Below are 27,751 nucleotides of genomic sequence, written 5' to 3' on the forward strand. Positions count from 1 at the left end.
CTGAATGCTGATTGGTCAATGAAGAGGGTATTTTTTCTTAATTTTGCTTGAGAAGAGGGCAAAATTACTCGCTCACGATTGGTCGAGCGCCAAAAATTCTCGCTCCTGATTGGCTGAACGTACGTCTTCCACATTCAGTTGGTTTCTTCTGTTTGAGCAAAACAACTTCGTCTTCATCGAAGTTTGTCTTTTAATTCGCGCTGCATTCGCCGAAAAGGCATAAAGATTAAGAACTAGCTTTAAAAGATGATCTGGAATTTGAATTTTCGAGTGACAAGAAGAAGGGCAAAAGATTTTTTTCATGAAAAGCTTAAAACTTGGATCGACTTACATGGCGCCCGGCGTAGCGGGATTGTGTGGTTGAAAAACAAAATGATTCCTTTCGTCAAGGGCTTTCAGTTTACCACGACATCTTGCAGCTCAACAAAAAAGGTCACAGAACAATCTGCCATTGACGGGAGGAACAAGTAGCTCAAATTTGGTGGATTTCTTTGGACAAACCGTTTGCTATGTTTACGGATGCGTATTTGCAAGTGGTAAAAACCTCTACAGCACAGGTGAATAAAATAAATTGAAGCTTAACATTTGGTTTAATCGTTGTTACAGTTGTTCACGAATGAAACTCGTATTTTCCTCTCGAGTGGATGTAAATAACAATCATCTATACTCGTTTTGGACGCAAAGAACAAGTTGACTTGCTTGTCTGTTTGTTAGTTGTTTTGCTTCCGAGCGAACGAGTGTTTTAACTCCGCTTAGCTGTCTGTTTTTCGAGGTGCCTCAACAGTGTTAAGAAAATTTTGCCCTCTTTGTTATTAACAAGTAATCGCAATGGGTCCTCGTAAAATTAAGGATTAATATCACTGGTGTTTTCAGAAGTTGCTGAAATTGCCCTCGTCGCGCAATTTCAGCAACTTCTGAAAACACGCGTGATATTAATCCTTAATTTTACTCGGCCCCATGCGATTACCTATACTAATAAAGTGATTATTATTATTTATTGTTATTATTATTATCGAAATTATGTGAAAGATATAGAGATTAACGGGAACACCGTTTGTATGGGCCCTCTGTGAATTAACAAGTTATTGGTGAAGCAAACCAGTTAAGGTGTAAAGTAAAAGGTACTTTAGAGAAGAAGCTTAAATAATAAATTTAGTATTTTAAGATAGGAGGATAATCGAGTGGATAGGTTAGACTGTTCACTTGGTTCAAAACTGAAATGAAAAAGACATAGGAAGGATTACGTTTAAGCAAACGTTGATCGTGTAGCACTTGAACGGACATATTTGAACAGATTTAACTGATTAGAGTGTAATGTGAAGTGCTAGGTCTCTACCCCATATAAACCATGTCAGCGTTAGCCCTACTAATGGTAGTGGGCAAACACAAGGATAGAAAAAAACTCTGAACATGGTGGGAATTGAACCCATGACCTTCGAGTTATAAAAGAAATAATTTTTTTAATTTTAATTAAAAATATGACTTCGTGCAGTTTAAAAATAATTGCGTAAAGGTTGAATTACTGCGTTTAAATCTAACACAACTATAGCAAACGGCAAGTTATAACGGACACTTACCAAACACAGGCAGGACGACCACGACCGAAAACTGATTCTTCGGAAATGGCGACCACGTCCGAACTTCGAAACTCTTCGCTTCAGATATGTTTTGGAAACATGGGGCCTTATCACGTGAGTTGAAACGAGAGATAAGTTCCCAAGGAAAATGGAACTTACCTTGGCAGTCGATACATCCTCGAACAAAACGAAACTCCTCCAGTCCATTCAAAGCGGTATTCCTGATTTTCAATTTGGCCGAACTGCAATGTGTTTCTAAGGGATAAGCGCACAGTTGTTGCTGCTGATTTAAGATGCAAGTGTTTTCATTGTTCTCGTCACATGCATAGCAGGTTGATGGCGGAGGAGCTTTGAAGAAAAAAATGCAAATGAAATTAAGTTTAAGCGCAATTATTCAAGTTTAATTTGGAGAAAATTACCATGTGGGTTTGGAGCAGACACGGAGACAAACTGAGTGCCAACGAAAAAACCAAAAACATTTTTTTGACGGGGGGAGGGGGGGGGGGGGAAGACTAATGAGGAGTTGGAGGGTGTTGCTGCCGCATTTTTTCGTGAATATTTTGTTCGCTTTTGTTTTTAGAATTACTTTATGTCACGCTTATATGTCGTTTTCGCCCGCATAATTTTGCCTTTGTTTAGTTCATTAATATAAATTCGCCGCTTTGCTTGAAAGTTCATTCTCATTTTGTATTTCGGAGAGTCAACATTGTTTTGTTGTCAGTTTTATCGTACCTTGGTTGAGTTTGTTCCGTTTTAAAAGCCATACAACGTTTGTAAGTATTACTTCCAATCGTTGTTTCGTTTATTTCGTCGATTTCTGTTCACTTAGCTCATTGCAGTAACGTATTTGTGTTTGTTTCTTTTTAGCAACCGATTTAAGTTAATGAACTTCGAACATCAAATTAAAAGTTACTTTGCTGATGTAACAAGCGCGTTGGAGGTTCGGCTTTGGACCCGATATTCGTTGAAACGTTAATTCTGGATGAGTATGGACGCCGGGAGTTGCAACGGACAAACTGACGTCGACGAGCATCAATCGAAGGAGACTGTCACTGACACAGTTTGCGTATCTAGGCCAACGCGACACTTAGTAGGATCCGATTATGTCGCACGACTTCGATGGATGGATTATTATAGGTTGCAGAGGAAAGTTAAAATGCATATGGAGCGTATAACCGAAATGACCGAAAACACGACAATGTTAACACTGTTGAAAGCGAGTTGTCCGCATTTCGCGCGACCAGCGAGGAGTTGAAAAAGGCGGTCGCAACCCTTATGAATGACCCTGAAGCTGAAGAAGACCTTGACGTAGCTACCGACCGGTATGCTCTACAAAGCAGTCTTATGATTGATTTTATTGAGACAACGGAACAGTGGGTTTCTTCCACAAAGGAAAAGGTTTTAAACAGCCTTGATAATCGTTCAGATTGTTCCAGGCGTTATGGATCGTCCTGCCGCTCAAAGGCATCTTCCACGTCTGTTGCATCCGGTCGGGCGAAAGACAGAGCTAAAGCAGCCGAGCTGATGGCGAAATTCGCAATGTTAGAGCGTAGGAAAGAATTGGAGAAGAGAACAGAGTGTTTACTGTTAGAAGAACAACTAGCGGTAGCTCACACGAGGGAAAGGGCGTATGCTGAATTTGAAGGTGATGCCTTGGAAGAAAAGCCCCATGTTTTACCTATACATCCACCGCCAACGGTCTGTCATAGTCCACAGTTTGAGCCTTCTCCACGCCCACATCCACCACTTGTTTCTCAGGCATACATATTACCCTCCTGGACAAGTAGAGCCAACTGCAGCGCTTTATTCTCAGTTTAACCCATGTGTTCCTGAATTTAAAATGAGACAGAGCGAAAGGCAGAACGCTTCTGAAGGTGTTCAAGAATTTCTATCTCAGTCAGGAAAATAGATTAACCGAGCTATTGGTGGAACAGCAACAGCAAACCCTTTTGCCAGCACTAACTATCACCAAATTCACCGGTAATCCCTTAGACTTCTTCATGTTTCACACAGCATGTGAGTCACAAATAGAGAGTAAACGGACGTAGATTGACCTTCGTCTGCGCTACTTAGAGCAGTACCTGGAAGGGGAGCCGGAAGAGTTGATTAAATGTTACCTCCATCTCGACAGTCAGAACGGATACGCAGAGGCTATGAAGCTTTTGGTTGAAAAGTATGGATATCCGTACAAGATTGCAAACGCGAACATAAAGAAGGTTAATGACTGGCCTTGCATTAGACAAGAGGACGATCAGGCTTTAGACCGGTTTGCTACGTTTCTCACTCAGTGTCGGAGCGCGATGTCCGAGTTTACGTTTCTGTCAATTTTAGACTATCCACACAACATTTAGACTATGGTGAGAAAACTTCCGTTGTCACTCCAAGACAGATGGCGCAGAGAATCGAGTAGACATCGAGTTGCCGGAAGAATCACCCCCACGTTTGCTAGCTGCGTTACATTTGTCAAGACTAAGGCGGGTATTGCCACCGATCCAGTATTTTCACGAGAAGCGCTCAGTCGTTTGGATGCGTCAGAACTCCCAGATCGCTTCAACAAGGGTAGGAATGCAATCGAGCCGAGAACATACGGAGACCGTTCCCGCACGACAAGCCATGCTTCTAGTCACGCAACAACAGTAGTTACTGCACCCAAGAACGAAAGGTGTGACCCTGAAAACTTGTGTGAGATGTGTGGGAAGAGTCATGACCTTGATGATGCAAAGAGTACTTAAAGAAGTCCTTACAAGAAAGGAGAGAGTTTCTAAAGGAGAAAGAGCTGTGCTTCACGTGCTACGGTGGTGGTCCTAGTTCAAACGGGTGTGCCAAGAGAAGAACTTGCAAAACGTGTGATAGACGTCATCCTACCAGACTTCACGATGACAACTTTCGTCCTAATCAGCCAACAATCAGGAATCAGAATCCCTGAAAAAGGGAAAACAATGGATGTCGTAACTACTTCTCATGCTGAAACATAGGAGGCCGTTTGTAGTGTTGTTGGCACAGGGAATCCAGTAACTGCCGTACCTATAGTCCCTAGGGAGTTTAAGAAACCACGACGGCTACGGCGACCAAAACGTCACTTCAAAATAAAAGTTTGAGCTATTCTAAGTATTTCATGATATTTCCATTTTGTTTATATTATACAATATGGGTGAAGTGTCCTATAACAGGATTAGTACGGACGGATTTGAAGTGAAGAGTGAGACTGAAAGATTCACTTTAGTTTGTCCACGTTGTAGTCAAAACCTTAAATTTGGTCATTTCACCTAGTAGTTTTGACGAGTACGGGAGTGAAGTGTTCAAAAATGCGTGCCGCACGTGCAGCACGATCTTTTTGGTTCTATTAACCAATAATATTACTGCTTTTTGGCGTTGCCGTTGCCGTAGCCGCCGTCGTTTCTTAAACTCCCTACTATCAGACTAAAAGCCACCGGAACTGAAGTGCTTATCTACGCCATGCTCGACAGTTGTAGCACCGGAACCTTTGTTCTTGAAGACGCTTGCATGTTAAAGGTGCCGACACGAAGCTTATGGTGAGAACTGTGAACGGTACTAAGTTACACGACGCTAAGGTTTTGAACGGTTTGACCGTTACGGATCTGATTGGTGAAAATGCCATCACTTTGCCTAAGACATACACCAAAGAAGATATTTCTGCAATCGACGTAGATGTGCAAGCACCTGAACTCACTCGTCGGTGGAAACACCTCAACCGGATAGCTGAATGTATGCCCTCTAAGCTCCAAGGTGCGAAAGTCGGTCTTCTCATTGGATCAAACTGTCCAAAGGCCCTTGAACCGATGGACATCCTGGCGAGCGCAAACGGTGGTCCCTATGCGTTAAAGACTTTTGCAGGATGGGCAACAGTTGGGCCGATGTACATGACCAACACAGAGCAGCAGACAGTCGACTGCAATAGAATAGCTGCCTTTGAAGAAGAATCAGAGAAGCTCCTTGGCCATCATTTTGCAATAGAGGACAAAGTCCAAGAAATTATGGCATCAGGATATGCATTACCACCGCCACCCGAGATTCACAACCCAAACGCCGCAGAGAAATGAGAGAAGTTCCTGCTAGCATGGGAAAATTATGCTCTTGCCACAGAGCTCACTAAAAGGTCAGAGGGAGTGCAGGTTGCCACCCTTCTCATGGTGATCGGCGAAGAAGCACAAGAGGGGTACGCAACCTTCAATGACTGAGAAAATGATGCTGATGGGAAAAAGATCAAACCAGTAAGAAATTCGGAGAATATTGCGAACCATGCAAGAATATCCCTTTTGAGAGGTTCAAGTTTAACCATTGAGTGCAAGAGCCTGGGGAAACACATGATCAGTACCGCACTGTGCTGCAAAAGCTAGCCGATAGTTGCAATTTCGAGGAGATTACCCCGGAAGAGATACTGCGCGATCGATTGGTATTTGGCATTCGTGACAACAAAGTCAGGGAACGATTGTTGAGAGAGACGAAGCTTACACTTGACAAAACTGATGAGATTTGCAGAGCGTCTGAGAGCATGCTGGCCCAAATGAAAATCGTCGGAAACTGCGATGGAACTACAGTAAATGCCTTGGGAAAAGGCAGTAAAAGCCAAATTATCAACAGACGAAGATTCAAAAAAACACCTAAAGGAATCCATCTAAGAATGCGAGAACTGCGGCACCGAACATGACCGCACGAGGAGAAAATTATGCCCAGCGTACCTCAAGACGTGTCGGAAATGTGCAAAGCTGTCACATTTTGCGGTCAAATGCCGCAGCAAGAAAAAAGACGGCAAAGACGACAAACGCAAACTTGTCCGAGCGGTTGACAACCCAGATAGTGATTCGGAAGTGTTTTATGCAGATCATAGACTCTCAGTTAGTAACCCTCAACCTAGAGTCTGGAAATTATCTGCGTTTTCAGCCTGACACTGGAGCGCAATACAACGTTATTCCGGTGAAATTATACTGGAAAGCCACAAAGGACTATGCGCGTGACGCCTTTGAACACTCATCGTCACGGCCTACGGAGGCTCTTAGCTGACAGTTGTGGGTCAAGTTCGTATCCGCGTGTGGCGTGACAATTTTAAATGTCAACTGGATTGAAAACTTGTTGACAACAACGTCATCTGACCCCTCCTTGGAAGAAAGGCCTGTGTGGGCATGAAGATAATTAAGTACGTCGACAATGATGAGCTAAACAAACCTCTAACAGGAAATGCTTCAGTGTATTACTACAACCTGAAGGAGGAAGTGACGCTTCAGTGTGATGCCTCTCAGTTCGGGTTAGGGGCTGCCTTGTTGCAGAATGGACAACCCGTAGCCTACGCATCCAGAGCCATGTACGACGCAGAAACACGTTATGCTCAGATCGAAAAGGAATTGCTCGCGATTGTTTTCACGTGTGAACGTTTCGAGTCCTACGTGTATGGTCGTGATGTGATACGAGTGGAGAGCGACCAAAAGCCATTAAAAGTAATCTTTTCGAAGCCACTTAATTCAGCGCCCAAACGACTGCAGCGAATGTTGTTGAGGCTGCAAAAATACAACTTACAAGTTGTTTACGAAAAAGGAACACAGATGTTCCTGGCTGATACTTTAAGCAGAGCGTTCCTGCATGAGATCAACGCCTGTAACTTCAACAAAGAACTTGAGCAAGTTGATCATCAAGCCTTCCTACCAGTCAGCGCCAGCCGCTGTCAGCAGATCCAGCACGCATCTGCTGATGACCCAGTCCAGCAGCAACTACGGACAACCATACGCGAAGGATGGCCATAGAGTCGTTCAGACCTCCCTGAACCGCTTTACCCGTACTTCGACATGAGAGACCTCCTGACGGTCCAGAAAGATCTTGTTTTTAAGGGTCAATGTCTTGTGGTACCAGCCAGCCTACGCAAGGAGCTTATGGCAGTTGTGCACAGCTCACACATCGGTATTGAAGGGTGCATCTGCAGAGCACGCGACACTCTCTATTGGTCTCGCATGGCAACTAAGCTGAGGGATTACATCTCCAAGTGTGACATATGTTTCTCACACCGCATGGAACAGAGCAAAGAACTCCTCCTACAACTCAAGTTTATCCGCGTATCATTACAGGGATAACAATCGATGCCCGGTTTCGAGTTCGCTATGACGCTGAATAAAAGCACTGAGAGCGCATTTTTATATGGTTAGCCTTCATCTGAAGTGAACATATTCCTAAATTTTAGTGAGAAGATGACCTATTTACAACTTTCTATTGTTCAATTTTCAAGTTTCAGGCACCTTGGAGCTGGTTTTTGTGAATACTTTACTTTAGGTCGAAACTAACCCTGTATCAATGTGCCTTTGGTGTTTGTATTCAGCGGTAATTCTTAAATTCGAAAAGGGACTATTTCGAAGTACTGACGGTAGCGCTAAGTTATATTTTAAAGAATACATCCTGCAGTATTTTCAACGCCTGTCTCGTATAATTTCCATGGCTTATTGTAGGATTATTCAAGTTCAAGTTCCTTTTGTTCGGTGCGCTTTTTGTGGATGGGCCGATTGATTTTGTCATGCAAGAGCTACACAACTGCAGAACACCCGTGCCTATGCAAGTCGCAATTGAACTGATGAAGAAGGCTTGAAAATTTCGGAGGAGAAGGCGTAGCTCAGTTGGTTAGTGCGCAGCTTTCGGAGCAAGAGGTCTCCGGTTCGTTCCTCGGTGACTTCAACGTCTGTTTCGACTTTCCTTTGATCAGTGTAGCTATAGCTTTAAATACCTGCAAAACGGAGTATAGTCGGCTTCCATTGATACCACCGACGTTGAATAAAATGACTTTACCTTTATGTTTAGACAACGACATTTATAGGGAATTCACATGTTAAGCAATAGGGCAAATACTATCTTATCCAAAAACTGCTATAGATTTGCGTTGAGAGTTTGTTTCTATTAGCGACCACACGAAAACAAATGACAATTCTTCAAAATACTAAAAAAAACCAAACAATTTAATACCTCTTAAGCTCTTGTTTTTTGCTTATTTAGTTGTTTAGTTTGCATTTCAAGCACAGCGTGTCATTGTATGAGTTAGCCCCCTGTCGCCACCGCTAATTTCCCTTTCGTAAACAAGCAATGCCATTTTTGACTGTCGATGCCTTTTTTAGTAACCAAGCCTTTTTATTCAGTTAGCTTTCAATAAATTGTTAGGATTTCCTTCATTTCATTTGTTTCGGTAGCGTAGAGGTTAAGTGCTTTCAATAAATTGTTAGGATTTCCTTCATTTCATTTGTTTCGGTAGCGTAGAGGTTAAGTGCAATTTCTCGTAAGTCATTGAACCGAGATCGACATCGACCGATCAACTTTTTCTAATTTTTTTCCTAATATATTTCTAAGGTTTTTTCTTCTTATTATTATTTTTTAATTCTAAGTGAGATGCGCTGATAATCTGGTCGTAGATTATGTTTTTTCATCTCGTCCAAATGGCATCGCTTGTTTACGAAAGGGAAAATTGCGTCGCCACCAACTAATTGTTGGGTTGGGGAGGGGAAGTCAGGTGGAAATTACCGCCGGTAAGAGAAATTAGTCATACGCAATAGGATCTCATGAATAGGAGCTTGCCTTTCCCATACAAGCCCTATGAGTCAACCTTTGCGCCTATCTTTCCCTAACCCTAATCCTAAAAATAGAAAGATGTATGTTCAAAGGTTGATTGAAGAATAATGCGTATAGAAAGACTCCTTCTCGTGGGCTCCTGTACAAACAACAACAACAAACAATCTTATTGTTATATAGCTGAGTTTTTTCTCCCATCAGCGCACGCTCTCATTGGTTACTTCGAGGTCACATGACATCTAACAATGAAACTGTTTCGCGCCAAAAGTCTCTTAGCGGGCAACAGTGCAAAATCTATGACGTCAGAGGGTAACAGTACACTTTTACCCGTGAATGTTGACCGACGACCCCCGTTGTTTTTGCCATTGCACGTTTTTCTTTTTGTGCTGTATAACAAATCAATTACTGACTGGTCCCTCCGGAAACAATTCATTTTGATTCCCTCGAATCTCAATGTTTTCCTCGGCTGTGCCTCGGGGAAACATTGAGATTCTCGGGAAACAAAATGAACTGTTTCCCTCGGGACCAGTCATTAAGTGTTTATTATTACACCTTTTTCTACTATTAGCCCCTAACTGAGGAAAGAAAAAACAAACAAACAAAAAAAAAAAAACAACAACGACAACAGCAAGAGATACACACATTTAAGAGCTAAGACAAAAAATAAACACAAATAAAGGCAGTCGTTGGCATAATTTTACTTACTGGATTGAGTTTTAAGAAGAACTTTTTTTGCTTTGGCAGGGAAAGTAAGTGTTAAGATCTTTTGACCTACACTGTAGTTGGAAGATCTTGCCAAAGATCAACTACAATTGAAGATACAGATTGTTTTCCAATGTTGCTTCCTGCGCATAACTATGAATATCATTAGCATACTAAAATAAAAGTTATCAAAGATGTTTGGTATGTAGTGCTTTGCTATGAAACCGATGTGCAAATTTAACTGATAGGATACTTAGGAGGCTGATGAGAGGAAAAGCACTGTTTTTTTCCGCGAGTAGGCGCTGTGTTTTGTCTTGTTTGTACTTTATAAATTTGAGTTTTAAACACACTTCCCCAAGAATGGCATAAGATATGTAGGAATGGACAAGACTATAATAAAGTTAAACAGACTTAACTGATGAAAGTGTAATGTGAAGTGCTAGTCTATTTGACTTGTACACCATATGAACCATGTGAGCGTTTACTTAGCCCTACAAATGGAAATGGGCCAACACAAGGACAGAAGAAAACTCTGACCAGGGTGGCAATTGAACCCACGACCACCAGGTTAGCTCACCGCTACTCTACCGACTGAGATACAAGGTCATATATGCAAGTTTGCAACGTTTATGAGATTTAAAGCGTGGCTGGAACAGGTTGGGATAGTAGACTTCGACTTAAACAGCTTTCTTGTTTGATGTGCCTTAAACGTTTATTCAAAACGAGAAAAGAAGAGAGACAAAACTCGTACTTGATCTCTATCTGCCGAAAACCAAACGGATACCTTCAGTATTCACAGACACGATCATTCATTTTGTAGTCTTTACGAAAGGTGCAGGTACAGAATATATAGCCTTTACCCACAGATGACTCCAGTTAATAATCAGCACAACAGAGCATAGATATTTACAGGGAATTACACAAGAAGTGTATTTTAAATATTTTCCAGTAATAAAGACATAATTCTCTTTGCGAAGGGCATTTTTTGGGGGAAATTAGCCGTCTTTCGTATATTCCCTAGTAAACGTTTCCATGGAAACGGAAGTGCTACCTTAAAAACAGTTCGATAAATTCAGATAATGGAGTTATATCACCTCTCCAGATTTCAAGAGGCTAGCATTAATAACTTCAGAGATATGATTATTTTCTTCCCCAGTTAGGTCATTGGGATAAAACTCAGCCCGTATTGTACCAGCCCCACCCTGCGTAAAAAAACATGCCGTAGCAGATCCCTGATCCCACATTTTACCAGTACGACCGGCCTAGAAATGTTCCAGAGGTATCAGTCTATCATAATCTGAAGTCAAACCTTTTGTGTAGTGGGTGCGCAACGAAAACATTATTTAGGGCCTATTTTGAGATCTGCTCCTCGACTATTACGGCCTGCTCCCTTCTGACCTTGTAGCTTAGTCGGTAGAGCAGCGATGATCTAACCCGAAGGGCGTAGGTTCAATTCCCACCCTGGTCAGAGTGTCTTAGTGTGGGCCCCTTTCTTTTAGAAGGGCTAACGCTCACAAGGTTCATATGGGGTACAAAACTAGCACTTTACATTACACTCTAATCAGTTAAGTCTGTTGAAATATAAGTGCTACACGGCCAGCGTTTGTCAAAACGTAACCCCTTGTTGCACTTGCACGCGCACATGTTCATTGCCGTGACTTTAACATCTTCAGTTCCCACGCCCTGCTCCCGTCTGACCTTGTAGCTCAGTCGGCACTAAGTTTGGACAACTCTCATAATAACTGATCTACACCAAAAATGTATATTTCAAATTAAACCTACAAGTTTAACCGCCTACCAAGGAAACGTACTTACCGACTACTTGAGAAACTGTTAGGATAATTGCCGCAAGCAAAAGCATCACTGTAACCCTAAGAGAGAAATAACCGGCCCAGATCAATGGCACCCAACGATAATTTTCGGTGATATGTGTTCGGGGGAGTCAAACTGTTCTGAGAATTTTGGTCCTACGTTGCCAAGCAGCTACAGAATTCTGACTAAAACATCACCAAAAAGTTTCAAAACCAGGGAAACGTAGTTCCTTGACTTTTTCTGAAAGGATATGTTTGCAATTTTTGGCACTTAAAAAGGTCATCTAGCAGTTTCAGATGAGCGAATGGTTCGCTGGGAAGTTCTTAGAAGGCCACGTTCAGCTAGCAATTTCTGAAATGAAGTCATCATTCCCTAACATTTTCTGACAAATCAATTTTCAGCTAAGATTTCCGAACACTGAGATCAAATTCAACGTGATAAAAATATCACTTTAGACGGTCTTTATACATTACAAGGAGCCTTGAAATATCTCTCAAAGGCTTTTGGTGTAATTTGCTCTTTGGGTGCTCTTTACAGATCTACGGCACGCCAATAGACCAATTTTGATCTATTGAAATTCAGTCCTAAACAAAAGGCATACAATACAATACAATACATACTTTTTTGACCACTCCCCATACAGACTTCAGGGGCAATGAAACAAAATCAACGAAACGACGAAACAGAACAACAACAACAACAACAACAACTGTTCAGAATCCCAACTGGGCAGAAGCAAACCTGTTGGTTATTTACAAGTGCAGCTGGGAAGTTGAACCAGGGACTACTAGGAACAAATTCAGCAAGTCGTCAGAGGCGGTTATGAACCTCAAGGCAAGCGCCCTAACCACTGAGACACACTGCCGAAGGCATCATCTCGAGGCTCTGGGGAATAAACTCATACAAATCCTTCTATTTATTCCCCAAAGCCTCGAGATGATGTCTTTTGTTTAGGACTGAATTTTAATATATCAAAATTGGTCTATTTAGCTAGGTCTTTCTGCAGGTACCGGAAAGCATAGTGTTTTTGGTCAATTGGAATTAGTCTTTATTTGGAGTTGTTTTGTTTTCTGTCTTTTGTTTCTTTTGTTGTACGTATACGTAATTTCTGCTTCGTTACCCGCAGAAGCTGCCTAATTACTTGCATTTCAGTTCACTTTCCAACCCACCTCTATACCTTTGAAATGACGATTATCGACAATTCCTAATGTTGCGTTATGTTTTTATACATTACGTCATTGTAAGTTAGGTGCATGATGGGTAATTTTTTTCCCTCGTGTGCTCTTGAAAATTGCAATAAAAACAACAGTGAAAGCAATGAGTTCAACAGGTTATGGGTCCAGGTCAGACTCGAGGTGGAAAAGACTGACTTTCAACGGAGATGAGAACGACTACGAGTTGTGGGAAGCCAAATTCATTGGGCACTTGCGAATGCTTAAACTGAAGACGACAATTCTACCGTCGGAAGACCCCCCCGACGAAGCCAAAAATGAAGAATGTTATGCGGAACTTATACAATTTCTAGACGGCAAAAGCCTCTCATTAGTAATGAGGGATGCTGCCGATGACGGTAGAAAGGCTCTGAAGATCTTACGAGAGCATTATGCAAGCCAAAGTAAGCCGCGAATGATAACGCTCTACACCGAGTTGACGTCGCTCGAGATGGGAACGAACGAGACAGTTACAGAGTACTTGATTAGGGCTGAAAAAGCAATCACGGCTCTCAGAAACGCCAAGGAAAGCCTCAGCGATGGATTGATTATAGCCATGATCCTTAAAGGATTACCAGAATCTTATAAACCACTGGCAATTCACATCACCCAAAACACAAGTGAAATTTGACCGAGTTCAAAGTCCAGCTGAGAAGTTTTGAAGAAACAGAGAAATTCAACACAAAAGCGAAAGCAGATCAAGTGATGAAGACAGTATGCCCAACATCCCCAGTATGTTACGGTTGCAGGCAAAGTGGCCATTTTATTAAAGACTGTCCGGGAAAATCCGAAGCCACGAAGTGGTGCAGTTATCACAAGAGCACCACTCACACTGACGGCGAATGCAGAAGGCACAACCGTAAGGACAGAACAAAACAAGCCATTTCCAGCGACCACACCAAAACCATTGAAGGGTAACACTCCTTTGCGTTTCATGTCGAAGATCATACAAACCGACATCATAATAATCCGACAGGATTACTGGTTGACACAGGAGCTACATCCCACATTGTCACAACTAACATTTTTAAAAAAGTCGATGGAAATTTCAAACCGACAGAACATTGTATGGAGTTGGCGGATGGAACGAAGACTATGAATATAGCAGTCAAACGAGGAGATGCAGAGGTAATACTGAAAGATGTGAATGGGAGACATGTAAAAACTGTGCTGAAAGATGCATTGTTCATACCCTCGTATCCCCAAGATATCTTCTCGGTGAAAGCTGCCACATCAAATGGAGCAGAACTTAAATTCCAACGAGGCCATAACGAACTTGTTCATAAGGATGGCACCACGTTCGCTATCGAAGAACATGGCCAGTTATATTATTTGAACACTGTTGAACAGTATGACAACAATAGTGATAAGGTAAGCGTCTCGCATGACGTCCACACGTGGCATGAAATATTAGGCCATTGTAATTTCGAAGATGTCATTAAAGCACAAGGGGTAGTAGATGGGATGAATATATCTGGTAGTTCAGATAAATCTAAGTTTAATTGAAACACGTGCATAGAAGGAAAGTTTGTCAATAATAGAAATAGAGGACCGGATGCTAGAGCTACAAAACCTTTAGAAATGGTACACACAGATTTGGCCGGTCCCATTAATCCAGTATCTAAAGAAGGTTTTAAGTATAGCATGGCCTTCACCGATGATTTCTCTGGGGCCGTATTTGTTTATTTCCTCAAAAATAAGAGCGATACTGTACAGGCGACAGAAAAGTTCCTGGCTGACTGCTCCCCGTATGGCCAAGTTAAGTGCATGAGGTCTGACAATGGGACAGAATTTACGAGCAATTCTTTTCAGACGCTCCTTAGGGAGAGAGGCATAAAACATGAAACATCCTCTCCTTATTCCCCTCATCAAAACGGCACTGCTGTGAGACACTGGCGAACCCTGGTCGAAACAGGTAGGTGTTTACTCATTGAGAAGCAGTTGCCCAAAAGTATGTGGCCGTATGCCATTCAGACTGCTGCCCACATTCGGAACAGGTGCTATAATACTAGGATAAAGATAAACACAGACTTATCAGGTTTATTAGTAAAGACAGTGTAGAACAGCAAACACGAACTGACTTGCCATATGAGGACTCAGGCTTTTGCAGATTGCCAGTAAACGAGGCTGAAACAGCCAACCCTGACTGCAAGGTTGACACGAACACCCCAACTGGTAAAGACCTAAATGAGAGGGTTGACATCCCAAACATTGAAGCCAACACAGATGACCCAGACATTAAGGATGAAAACGATGAACAGGTTGCAGGTAACCCCGTTCAGACTAGAAGGTACCCTTTAAGGGAAAGGAAGCCTCCTAAGTACTTAGCTGAATTTTATACTGACCTAAATGATGGTAACGACTTGGCCTATAACAGCACTGATTGCTGTTATAGGGTTTGTGGAGTACCACAAACATATGCAGAGGCCATGAACTGGCCTCGTGCTACAGAGTGGAGACAAGCAATGGAAGAGGAGATGAAATCACTCAAAGAGAATGATACATTTGAGTTAACCACACTGCCTATGGGTAAGAACCCAGTGGGGGGGAAATGGGTCTACACCATCCAAGAAAATGCAGAAGGGTCTGAAACACTTAAAGCCAGATATGTAGCCAAAGGGTATAGCCAAGTAGAAGGGATAGACTACCAAGAAACCTTCAAACCAACAGCTAATATTTCCTCAGTTAGAGTCCTCATGCAACTGGCAGCACAATACAACCTCACGGTCCACCAGATGGACGTTAAGACTGCATATTTACATGCACCTATAGATCAGGAAATATTCATGGACCAGCCAGAGGGCTTTGCAACGATGTCGGAGGACGGGGAGAGGCTAGTTTACAAATTAAGAAAATCCCTCTATGGCCTCAAACAGTCAGGCAGGAACTGGAATAAGGTATTACATGAGCATCTGGTGGGGGCTGGTTTTGACAAAAACCCAGTAGACCATTGTATTTATAGTAAACAGATAGATAACAACATAATCATTGTTCTTATTTGGGTTGATGATTTAATTGTAGCATCAGATAATATGGATTTAATGAATCAATTCAAGGAAGGCATGAAATTCCAATTCCAAATGAAGGACTTGGGTAGAATCTCATTGTTCTTAGGTATTGATTTCAATCAATCTTGAGGAGGAATTAAGATGAATCAAAAGAGATATATCCTTAAGATGCTTGATAAATTCGGAATGAAGGATTGTAAGCCTAGAGCAACTCCATGTGAACAAAAATTTGGGGGGCAACAATGATTTAATGACTGATCCCAAGAGGTATCGTGAGATTGTAGGGAGTTTAATATATGCAATGACATGCACAAGACCGGACATCTGCTGGATTGTTAGTAAACTTTCACAAAAACTGTCCTGCCCCAGAGTGGAGGACATGGTAGCTGCTAAACATGTCTTAAGATATCTTAGAGGCACAATAGATTATGAGCTGTGCTTTAAGAAATGTGATGGTGATTTGAACCTAGTTGCTTACAGCGATTCAGATTGGGCATCCTCGTTGGAGGATAGACGAAGTACCACAGGGTACTGTTTTAGGTTATCCCACAGTGGCCCCCTTATATCATGGAAATCAAGAAGGCAACCTACTGTTGCCTTTTCCACTTGTGAAGCCGAGTATATAGGTATGACGGCTGCAGCCCAGGAAACTCTGTACTTAACTCAGTTACTAATTAACATGGGAAGGGGATCATATAAAGCCACCAGGATCTATGGGGATAATCGAGGGGCAATAGATTTAAGCAAGAACCCAGTCAGTAGACAAAGGTCTAAGCACATTGACATCAGGCATCACTTCTTGCGTGAGATACTTGTAAATGGTAAAATTGACATCGTATATTTCCCTACAGAGGAGATGGTGGCTGATATTTTCACAAAGCCAGCAACCAAGGTTAAACTGAACATTTTTAAAAAATTCCTGTTTGGATGTTAGCTATAAGGTAGCATATCCTGTTATAATCACATTTACTGTGCAATTAGCTTTAGATTATAAAAACAAGTGGGGGTGTTGCGTTATGTTTTTATACATTACGTCATTGTAAGTTAGGTGCATGATGGGTAATTTTTTTCCCTCGTGTGCTCTTGAAAATTGCAATAAAGACAACAGTGAAAGCAATGAGTTTAACACCTAATTTTCTCTTAATTGACTATTATCGTCAAATTAGGACATTTAGTGCTTGATAGGGATTATGGGAAATGAATATCTATGTGAAACCCGAACCCCAATGCCTGAACTCGCAAGACTCGAACCTGTGAACGTTCGATTAATGACCCTTTCACTTAACCACTAGACTACCACATCTCTCCAAAGCATTATTTTTTTTAACATGTCAATATATTTTTATTCCGAATGCTGCTGAAAAGAAACAAGTTTAAACAGGAGAAAATGTCGATTACCAAACTTCAAGAAGGTTAGCATGTAGTTTTAAACAAAAGAAAATGTAAAGCGCCGTGGGCAATTAATGGAAGATGGCGCTATATAAATGTATATTTATTTATTTATTTATCCGGTTAGTGCAGCTGATTTTCTCTTATTCTGCCCAAATTCTGCTCGAAAATCCCTTATTCTGCCGGCAGAATGCTCTCCTTAAAAATCGCTTGTTCTTCTAGAAATTCTGCCGGCAGAATTTACCCAAGACTACTGCAGGGTCAAAACCAAGCAGTTGTGTCAGTTTCAATTGTGTGCCACTTTTTCTCGTCCTCCCTCTCGCTTCTCACCAAAAAGGAAAGCATGATACTCAGGTTACTTCACAGTGAAAAACTCGGCGGTGTAGGTTATCCGGCATTCGATAAAATTATTCAAATTAAGAATGAAAAGTATGTTGAGAATCTGACTGATCTAGCTGTTCAGGGGCACCCAACGACCAATTTGTTGTAAAATGTATTATTATACCCCAGTTAATGAAAATAAATGTTATTAAGGCATTTTCAGGTGTTTTTCAGTGTTGCTGGGAAAACATTATGTGTTCCTTTTTCCCAGCAAGACACACAAGAAATTTCCCAGCCAGCTAGATAAAATTGGTTGGTTTCCCAGCCAGCTGATCAAATTTATTTCCCAGTCAGGAATTCCGCGCGCTTTCAAATCCCTCGATCCGAAACGACCGAATAAAAGCGACAAAACCGGGACAAAACAGGTTTTTTCCGCAAGCGCAATCACTCTGACCAGCCGTCGTATGTTTGTGACTACTCTCTGGGAGAGGGAAGGGGTTTTTTTTTTTTTTTTTAGTCGTCCTCAGTCTTCAGAGTTTCTACAGCCAGCTCGGGTTGAAATGCTAGAAAAAGTCAGTAATTCCCAGGCAAAACCTCTATCAATAACAAAATTTCCCAGCCAGCTAATCGAAACACCTGTATTTTTGCCAGCCAGCAAGATTCCTCCGGGGAACAGATAATGTGAGGAACAGATTCGTTGGGTGCCCTGGCTGTTGGCTTTGCAGCAACTGATTCAGAAATACCTTCAAAAGAAAAGCAGAAATTAGCATTTGAAAATACCTGTAATATGTAAACGACTGCATACGACAACTTTCAAATATCTTTCTCAGTTCCCTGCAATGTCTTCAGAATCTGCTTTCATGGCGTGGTACATCTTAATTAAGTAGGAAACGTGCCCAACGAGATCTGCATGACGACATTATGACGTTATCATTCAATGTAACTTTCCGGCGTAGTTCTAAAACACTTCACATTTCTGAAATAAGCGGAAGCTCTTATGCAAATCCTAAAGAGGTCTTACTCGGCACGTGACATTCCCTGTGGTATTCTTTGGACATAACTCCATGGAATTGTTTTTTTTTTACTGTTTACGATCCCTTCAGTGATCCGACGTAAGCTACGTCCTGTCAAAACTAAATCAACAATGTTGAAACCCTGGTCAGAGTTTTAATTTGTACTTGTGTGGGCCCATTTCCATTAGTAGGGCTAACGCTCACATGGTTCATATGGGATAGAAAACTGGCACTTCACATTACACTCTAATCAGTTAAGTCTGTTCAAATATAAGTGCTACACGGCCAACGTTTGCAAAATTGTAATCCTTCTAACGTTGAAATTATATCACGTATCTGTCACGGTCTGAGTGATTATGTCGGTGATTATGGTCTGAGTGATTAATCTGTAAAACTGATGTCTGCGAAGAAGGCTAAGTGGTTTGTGGAATGCTTGTGCTATTCTAGCATCGCACTCAGGCGTTCTAAGTACTTCGTCAGGTATTTCGCATGACGAAGCCTTAATTTAAGGACGTCTTCGTGAGAAGCTGGTGCAATTCCAGCTCAGTTCTTCTTTGATTCCTTTTTCTAGACGTCCCTGCGTAATGGCATCCTAGTCATCCAGCTGTCAAGTTCCCTAAACGACGGTAAGGGAGACTAGAGACTGGTCAGCCTTCTAAAAAATCATTCGCTTTGAGCCTGGTCCATGTTTGAGACCTTTCAGGACATCACTTGAACCTATCAATTCCTCATTGATGTATCCGTTATCGTGCGGTTTCCTGTGCACGACATGACCTGTTCATATGTATTTTCACTGCAAATTTTCTCGTAGTAGAGTTTAGTTGTTGTTATCAAATGGAAGAGAACCAGAAAAGAGTTTTCAAATTGCTATTTTCGCATTAACCTTTAAGCCGCTGTTATAAAAGCCTGAAATGGTTCGTGCTTTCAGCTGCAGGTGTACGTATATCGAATTAGGATGCGCTCAGGAAGCTTGAAAAGCACTTAAAAGTCTACAGTTGCTCGAGATGCACGCTTATTTCTTACTTCCTGCAACGTGCATCTGTAAGTCGACAAACGCACACACTAAGCATCTGAAGAATGAAACAGTTATTTTCGTATCCTTCACATGCTCATGTTTCGCGAGAGTTCACCAAGTTCACATATTCGAGTAGCATATTTTTTGTGTGAAGTGAGGTCAGTTAACCTCTAGTTTTTCTGAGCGGGCAACGCGTCAAGTAGGTATCTTTGTTAGCGTGGTTGATCCACATTATTGTGGTACTGTACAACTTCTACTTTTGAAATTGTAGGAAACTATGAGTCGACTCAAGCATAGGCTTTTTTAGATTGTGCTAGCCTGAAGAGTAGCATAATTATTATGCTATGTTTCCCGTTTTCCCAAATTATGCCACTTTTTTAAAAAATTATTCCTTTTGCAAAATGACCGAAACAAGTCCAAAAAATGTATCACGATCGCGTAGCGAAACGTTTTTGGTGTCACAAGCTCCTCTTCTATCGTATTTTGCTTTCTTTGTCTTAAGGCAACGTTCTCTGGCTATGTTTTTGTTAAATACTATTAATGAAAGTCAAATAGACTATTGCACGACTGATTGTCTACTTTACTTTCAAAAAAAATTCCAATTCCGGAATAGCCCCAAAAGAACGCGCCCTTGGATTTCCACTAATTTACTTTCCAAGTTGTTATCGGACAGTTCAATAAGCCAATGGTTTCAATCACCATAGAAACAGTGTACAGACTCCTAAATTTGGGCTTTCTTTCTTTCAGAACGACATTAAATAATTTGCTCCTCCTTTGTCAGTCTTTAAATGCAAATTTTCCCTTTCTTTCATGACTTGGCTCTTCTTCCTTTCTCGGAAGTTGTAATTTTTATGATTAATTGGTAAGAGGTCTTCGTGTCGTCCAGTTCGGTCTGATATCATACTCGCGATAAGCAAATCGGACTTCCGTTGCGCGGTCATTCGATTTTGTTTTTTACCACAATTGCTTGTAATCTTGCAATCTGATTGACTAATTTGCCGTTGTCGATAAGAGTCTAGACAACGCTGCTCGCGTCATGCTCGCGTCAATTTGTCACGCAATGTAATACCCAATCAGGAACGCTCATTTTGGGAAACAAACCAATCATATTGCTAGAAAGTTATAGACAACGCTTGCTCTCTCTTTGTGTCATGATTTTGGTCACTCTCTGAAATAAACACTTTCTTTAGTGTTGAATGTTGTGCCAAAAAGCAAATCAACGGTGGTTCAGCGTTGTCTGTACTCTTATCGACAACGGTATTCGTCATCACAGTGGCCAAAATTTGTTGCGGACTCACTCTGCTACGCCCCGTGAGTCCACAACATTTTGACTACTCTGACGACGAATATCATTGTCGATAAGAAGAGACAAGGCTGAACCATTTTCGATTTGTTAAATCACTCGTATGATTACAGACCTAATCACCATTACAATTTTCTCAAATTTGATGGGTGCATTAAATCCTTTATTTTTCACTGATTATTGTGTAGGGTTGTAATGGGACAGTGTAATAAGACAGTTACATCAGCCAATCATATTAAGGGCAATCAGCTTAATCCACAGAATTTATCACAATAACCATAGCAACAACCTCTTACCCTACCAAACTGGGGATTTAATTTGTAACATTAGACAGTGACTCTGCCAGTGATATTTTCCCCAATTTCAGTTTAGACTTATTTCCACGGTTTTTGGAGGAAAGTGACGATAGTTTGTCTCTAGAACTGTCAACTAGTTTATATAGATGAAGCACAGCCCACGGTAACCGGAGCATCGTTAATAGGGACCTATTGGAGTTTTCGGTATTAGGGGCAGGACGAGAACGAGTACGAGATTTGACTACCCGTTTTTAGCGAAAATACTTAAAAGATTCATAACCCGGACGATTAATCTTGCTCTTTGTTAGCAGTGTAGGTTGCTCAGCTATTCTTATTGCTGATAACATAGCGTTTTTTGCTGATCGAAAAATGCTAAAATTGCTACCGTGTTGTTGACTTGTTTTGACACGACGACATTCTTGGAAAACCTCGTACTGCGATGACGCCGGTATCACGTTTTTCCCGCCTAAATGACGCTTTTTTGCGCGCGCTCACTGTTGTTCTATGAGAAAATCTCGTACTCGTAGTCGTTTTCTTCCTAGAATCTAAAGCTCTCTAATGTCCGCGACAGAGCAACGAACGGAAACATCACTTCACATTTCTGGACAATTACGACAGCAACATGTACATTCCACTCCAGTTACAAGTGTTTCCGGCATATCTTTACAATTTGGGAATGAAGACCAGTCCCGTTTTACCGTTGTTTCAAATGATGAAATAGCCGAGATAAACGAGTCCGCGCCCAACCAAACGAACAACAAAAACATGGCTGTGTGGCAAAAGTGGTGTCTTGCACGAAATATCGACGAAAAAATGGATCCTATGGCTCACAAGTTTTGGATGATATTCTGGACAAAATTCTACGCTGAGGTCAGGAAGAAAGATGGGTCAAAATACGAGCCAGATTTCCTTCGTATTATGCAGACGTAATTCTCTTTCCGTCCCGTTGGCTCGTCTGAGCATGACGTGTTATAGACCCATTTCAGTAATTGCCAGTTTCGAAGACAAAAGAGTTGTTGTTCTCTCCCCTGAGAGAAAAATGCAAAATTTAACGATCTTATAGTTTTATCCTCCAGATTGCGAATTTAAAACTGAAAGGGGTCTATTGACCGAATGCAAAAATAGCCGCCAATAAACATTTTTTCCTCTTTGTGTTAAATAAATTTACTAGCCTCGTTAGCATGTATAAAATTGAAAGAAATTTGGCTGTAAAACGAGTCTTGCTCAAATACATGCACCCATTTTTGCATTTGGTTAAGTGTGTTTACCATTAAAGCGAAATAAAATCTGCTCAACTGTTTCATCGAAGTACATCACTCTAGTTTTAATAACCGCTGAGGGTAATATTGTTGTTTTCCCTCAAAAGGCCAATGTTTAAGAAACGGTCGATGGCAATAAAGAAGTCGTATAGGCTCGAATACAAGTTGCTTGGCAACGGGTGAAAGGACAGGATTCGAATCTACGACCTCCGTAACACCGGTCAGCGGTGGGATGCTCTACCCATAGGCCACTTTTGATGTATTAAATATTCAGCTTGAAAGTGAGGCAGTGAGGACAAAGACAATAGAAACACATGGGAATTAATGTGAAAAATATTTACATATCATCCACTTTCCTTTGTCTTTGTCCTCACTGACTCGCTATCCATCTGAATTTTAACAAATCGAAAAAGGCCTATTGAGCTCACTGGTGAGCTACAGTATGTCGTTTATCTAGGTCCTGAATGGCAAATGTGCCCCACTGATCTGCAGGCTTTACAGATAAAGTCATGCGTCCCAGTTTATACAAATACAAGAAATGATGGAAAGGCCTAATGCGCCCGTGAGACGGATAGAATGCAAGTTGTTTGGCAACGGGCGAATGGACAACTGAAAAATCAGAGTCTTGGGCAGTGAGACACATTGTCCATTCATTGTAGCTCTTTAGTGAACTCAATGAGTAGAGGATCGGAATTCTGCTCAGGTCTCTGATTTTCCAGTTGTTCTTTCGCCTGTTGTCAAGCAGCTCAAGTTGTATTCTATCTATCCTTGTAATGGGCGCATTAAGCCTTTCTATCATTTCATGTATTCGTATAGATTATATTATAGTTTAACTTGCATCCCTACAAGAGATCATGATGGACTCCAAGTTCCTATTGTTGTTGAAAGCCCTTTGGCCTGTTGCAAGAGATCGAACTTGTGTATACTGTCTTCGTGTGAAGGACAAAGACGGAAAGATAATACAAGATGGTAAGATAATAAAGAAAGGAAAGACAACAGGAAAACATGTAAAAGGCTTATTCAAAGTTTTTTGTTCTATTGGTCGGTTTTGTCATTTCGTTTTTGTTGATGTCAGCATCAAGACTGAAAAGACAAACATTTTAATCTTACTATTCTATCTGGTGCCATCAGAAGTCTACAATCCGGAAGTGTAGATCCTTCTCATTCATCCTTGGCCCATCAGTTTGCAGTATCTTCTAAATTTCAAACACGCGTCCCGCCAAATTATGGCCAATCAGATTGGGTCTGATGAACACAACGCCTCTGATTGGTCTGCAAACATGTAGCAGCACGAAGTGTTGCTCGCGCTTAATCAAGGTGATTTCCTAGAAATAGAACTTGCCATAGATTTCCGATGAAACTCTACACACTGTTGTAACTTGTCAAGGAGATGATAAGAGTATGATAAGAGTTCCTGGTATGACGCTGACGAGTACGGGCATTTGAGCTACTTTGACAATTACCGGCCGCACCCCCAATGTTAGACAAATTTAGCTCAATTTTATAAATGAAATCCAATGTATAACGCAGAGCGTGGTGTCATTCTATGGTTAATTCAAGTACGTACCCGAAAAAAAAAAGTTTATTTGAATGCCTTTGTGATTACTTAACACTCCAAAATAGAGTTAACTTGAATGTAGACTGTTCGACTCGTAATGGCTCCTTCCGTACAATTTTATGAAATTGCCAAAAAGCTGGCCATAGATTTTGCGCATTTTTTCACTACTTCATGAAAATAGTGTTCTCAGCAAATATATAGAATAAAAAGTGGGGTCACCGTACTCGTTCAGGAGAAAATAGCGGTACCTTGACGGATTATGCTTGGTGTCAATGAAAATCCGCCATTTTATCAATGTGCCCGCGCTACTACACGCGCCAATGACACAATACCGGCACGTTTTTTTCCCCGAAAAACTCTAGCAGTAGCCGTCCGGTAGAGAGCTTTAGATTCTAGGACGAGAACGACTACAATTACGAGATTTTCGTCTACACAAAACAAAACTGCGTCACTTTGGCGGGAAAAACGTGATACCTTCGTCATTTTAGTACGAGCTTTTGCAAAAAAAATGTCGTCGTGTCAAAGCAAGTAACCAACACAGTAGAAGGTTTGGCATTTTCGATCAAGAAAAGGCTCAGTTACCAGCAATAAGAATGACTGAGAAACCTATACTGCTAACAAAGAGTAAATTATAAATTTTCTATTTTTTTTTTCGCTAAGAACAAGCAGTCAAATCTCGTACCCGTTCTCGTCATGTCTCTAATACGAAAAACTGATGAGCCGCATTCCATATGTCCACGATCTATATGTATCTCTTCTATTTATCGACGAACCTCCTACAGCTAACCAAACCATCCTTACTGGACGATGTTGCCTATACTACAGCAATATAAAAGGCCAGGATTGCTGAGAGTAAGATTTGGTGAAAATCTGATCAAAGTCCTTTTTTGCTGTTACTTTTGCGCAAACTTGGCCTCTGTGTGTTGCAGTTATCTCTGTTGCAGCAATCTATTTCGCACTCCAGTTGTGTCTATTTCTGCACATTTTTCCTGAAGCCTCCAATAGCTGCACAAGCCGCCTTTTTCTCTGCAACGATAATTGAGGACAAAATTCAGTTAATGGCAATAATAACAAGTGACAAATTACTCCTAATTTTGGCAAGAAATTTAAGCGTCAATTTGTAATTTGACATGTGAAATTACAATGTTGCCATGACAACTTTCCTTCAGTGCCAAAATGGCTTGCAGATTTGAAAATTAAGGAGTAATTTTTCACTCATGATATTAACAGCTAATCAAATGGTATACTCGTGAAATTAGGGAATAATTTCACTGGCGTTTTGTCCAAAATCAAGTAATCTCCTGAACCTTATTTTGTGCAAGACGCAGGTGAAATTATTCCCTAATTTCACTCGTCACCATTCGATTAGCCTCACTTATTACATTTTCGACCGCGGATATTGCGTTTATAATATTCTGATTGGCTCACTCAATCTCGCTTATCAGCTCATATAGCGTATAGCCTAGCTAATATGGGAACTGACTGCGCCAAGGGTTGCTAAGCTGAAAAATTTGTGCGGGAAGCGATATTTGCCATCTGATATCCAACGCTCACTCATGGAATACTCGTTAATTAATCACCGATTCAGTTTACGTATCGTTCAAGGAGTAATTTGAATTACTATGTGCTTTTCTAAGCATTTTTTTCATTTTGAAACTAAACATTTCAACTAAGTCGCTTAGCTTGATTTAGTTTACCCTTGAGTCAAAGTATCAGTGTCCAAAACCGTTTTACTCACCTAGCTGTTAAGTACCGGTTGAAGATTTGACACGTTTCGCGAAAAGTTTGGGTTAGTTTGTCCCCATAATCAGCCAAGTTTTCTAGTCCTGTTCTTGAACTCCTCCTCAGTCCGCCTTCACATGGACACAACGGCTATTCGCAATTCCCAGAATAATACTTAGAATATGTAATCACATGGGTCTGAGGGCAATTAACTTTAGGTTTATTTCACGCGTATTTTCAAAGTTTTCACAAAGTTGCCCGAGTCGCGAAGAGACCAGGGCAACTTGTAGTCTTTGAAAAAAATACAAGTGCTTATTTATTCCAAGTTACTTATTTAAAATATAGATCGAGATGGACGCACCCGTATCAGGCAATCGCGAAAAAATTGTGCCATGCATTGCGTCATCCGGGGCTCGCATCTGTTTGGCCACCAATGCAACGATTTCATCTTTATTGCACTATTTAACTTTTTTTCACTCTGTTTGGCATTAATTGACGTGCTCTCAGCCAGTCAACGCGCTGAAATTTTTTCTTGAATTGTCTATTGTTAATTACGTAAGATTATCTGATTGGCTATCAAGGCTCCCCTGTGAACCTTTTTACGCGGGAATCGATCGGTCTGTGGAAATGCCGCGAGACAAATCTACGTTACTCTTTACCCTTTTATAAAACCTACCTGCACAGTCTATGCACCCTCTAAAGAAGCCATGCCAAGATCTCCTTTGCTGTCTCGATAAGTCCCGACTGCAGAGCCACAGTGTGTTGTACCAAGCGAGTATGGATCCACGCCACAAACTTGAATTTCCTGACTATCAATGCAGCTGGTTGCGTTTCTCTCAAGGCAAACGTTACACTGCGCAGGACCTGTAACTATCGGCCGTAAAATTTAGAGAGGCAACGATTAAAGATGGTCTTTATTGGCGTAAAACTCATGATCAACAAAGCAAAATATTGTGAAATGGCCAAATTGCTTAAGAAGCCAGAAATAAAAGCAAACAAACAAAAAAGGGGCAACTTTCACGTATGGAATGAGTGTCCTTTTCAATAACGCTGAAATGAGTTGCAGCAAGCGCAAAGTCATTCAGTGAATTCATATTCAGAAAAAGACATGATTCTATTGAAAGTCGTCGCAATTGTTTTATGAGCTTTCTTAATAATATCATGTGTTACCTGTTGGTGTGAACACAGTGACCGCAGCTGGCTTTAGTTTTGGTGTGTGAACATTATAGTAACTCCCTTTTATTTCCTTGGCATCACAGCACTCGATGTCACATTTGAGGAGGGTGGTAGCGCTACGGTAATCGACATCGCCTTTCCAGTAGCCACCAAGAGCAAAACACGCATCTCTCTTTTCTGAAGCAGAATAAATAATCTAAATGGAGATCAGTCATTTCGATTCCCAGTTCAGATAATTAGGAAATTCCTTTGCTTAATCAAGAGAAGTCGCTTGCATGTGGGTGCTGGTGAACAGCGCTAATTCCTTCATAGGTCAAGGGAATGTTACACGTGATTATTGCATTCAATTTGGCGTAACCTCTTGACAGGAAAAGGATTAATTGAAATAACTTTTAGACTCACGGGAAACTTTTCAAAGACATATTTCGGTTTGACTCATGCCGTCATCCATTTAATTTGTTTTTGCATTCTCCAGTATTGTTGACATTTTCAAACTGTTAATAAATTTAAAATTCAATGAATGTTGAAGATTCAACTGTGCAGGTGCACGAAACAGGTGTTGGCCACACAAGTAGACCACAAGAAACAAAAGCTAAGGTGTTCAGTTAAGCCTAGTTCGTGAACACGTACGACGCAAGTGCAAACGTAAGCCAATGGAAACGCAAGCGGAAGCGAAGTAAGGCCAATTTCAAACGTCGAACTTTAGTTGTGCCGAATCTAATGCAAATGAGAAAAATCGATTGTTTTCGTTCAAGACACGTAGGGTAAGTGCAAGCCTTCTTTCCACAGATATGTCCCGGATTGACCCTAATTACATGCACGCGTATTTCAATAA

At 41.1% G+C, this 27,751-nt stretch overlaps 1 protein-coding gene and 1 long non-coding RNA gene across 3 annotated transcripts in view; both read right to left on the bottom strand.

The window, feature by feature from the left end:
• Positions 1-18,501, bottom strand: part of LOC138048452 (uncharacterized skeletal organic matrix protein 2-like) — a 30,223-nt gene extending 11,722 nt beyond the window's left edge. The window contains exons 1-3 of one of the 2 annotated variants that reach the window (XM_068894642.1): positions 18,355-18,500; positions 11,649-11,704; positions 1,737-1,925 (exon numbers count right to left, since the gene is read on the bottom strand). In XM_068894642.1, the coding sequence (XP_068750743.1) occupies positions 1,737-1,925; positions 11,649-11,704; positions 18,355-18,377 (268 nt within the window). In that variant the 5' untranslated portion in view covers positions 18,378-18,500. Of the gene's footprint in view, positions 1-1,736; positions 1,926-11,648; positions 11,705-18,354 lie in introns of both variants that reach the window. The other variant, XM_068894645.1, reaches the window with a different exon arrangement.
• Positions 18,502-23,668: 5,167 nt separating this feature from the next.
• LOC138048467 (uncharacterized) lies at positions 23,669-27,124 on the bottom strand. Its single transcript, XR_011132199.1, has 3 exons — positions 26,911-27,124; positions 26,417-26,610; positions 23,669-25,044 (listed from the first exon to the last, which is right to left on the bottom strand). It is a non-coding gene; the product is annotated as an uncharacterized lncRNA (long non-coding RNA).
• Positions 27,125-27,751: the final 627 nt, after the last annotated feature.

The sequence above is a fragment of the Montipora capricornis genome, chromosome 1, assembly GCF_036669925.1.
Source record: "Montipora capricornis isolate CH-2021 chromosome 1, ASM3666992v2, whole genome shotgun sequence".
NCBI classification, from domain to species: domain Eukaryota; kingdom Metazoa; phylum Cnidaria; class Anthozoa; order Scleractinia; family Acroporidae; genus Montipora; species Montipora capricornis.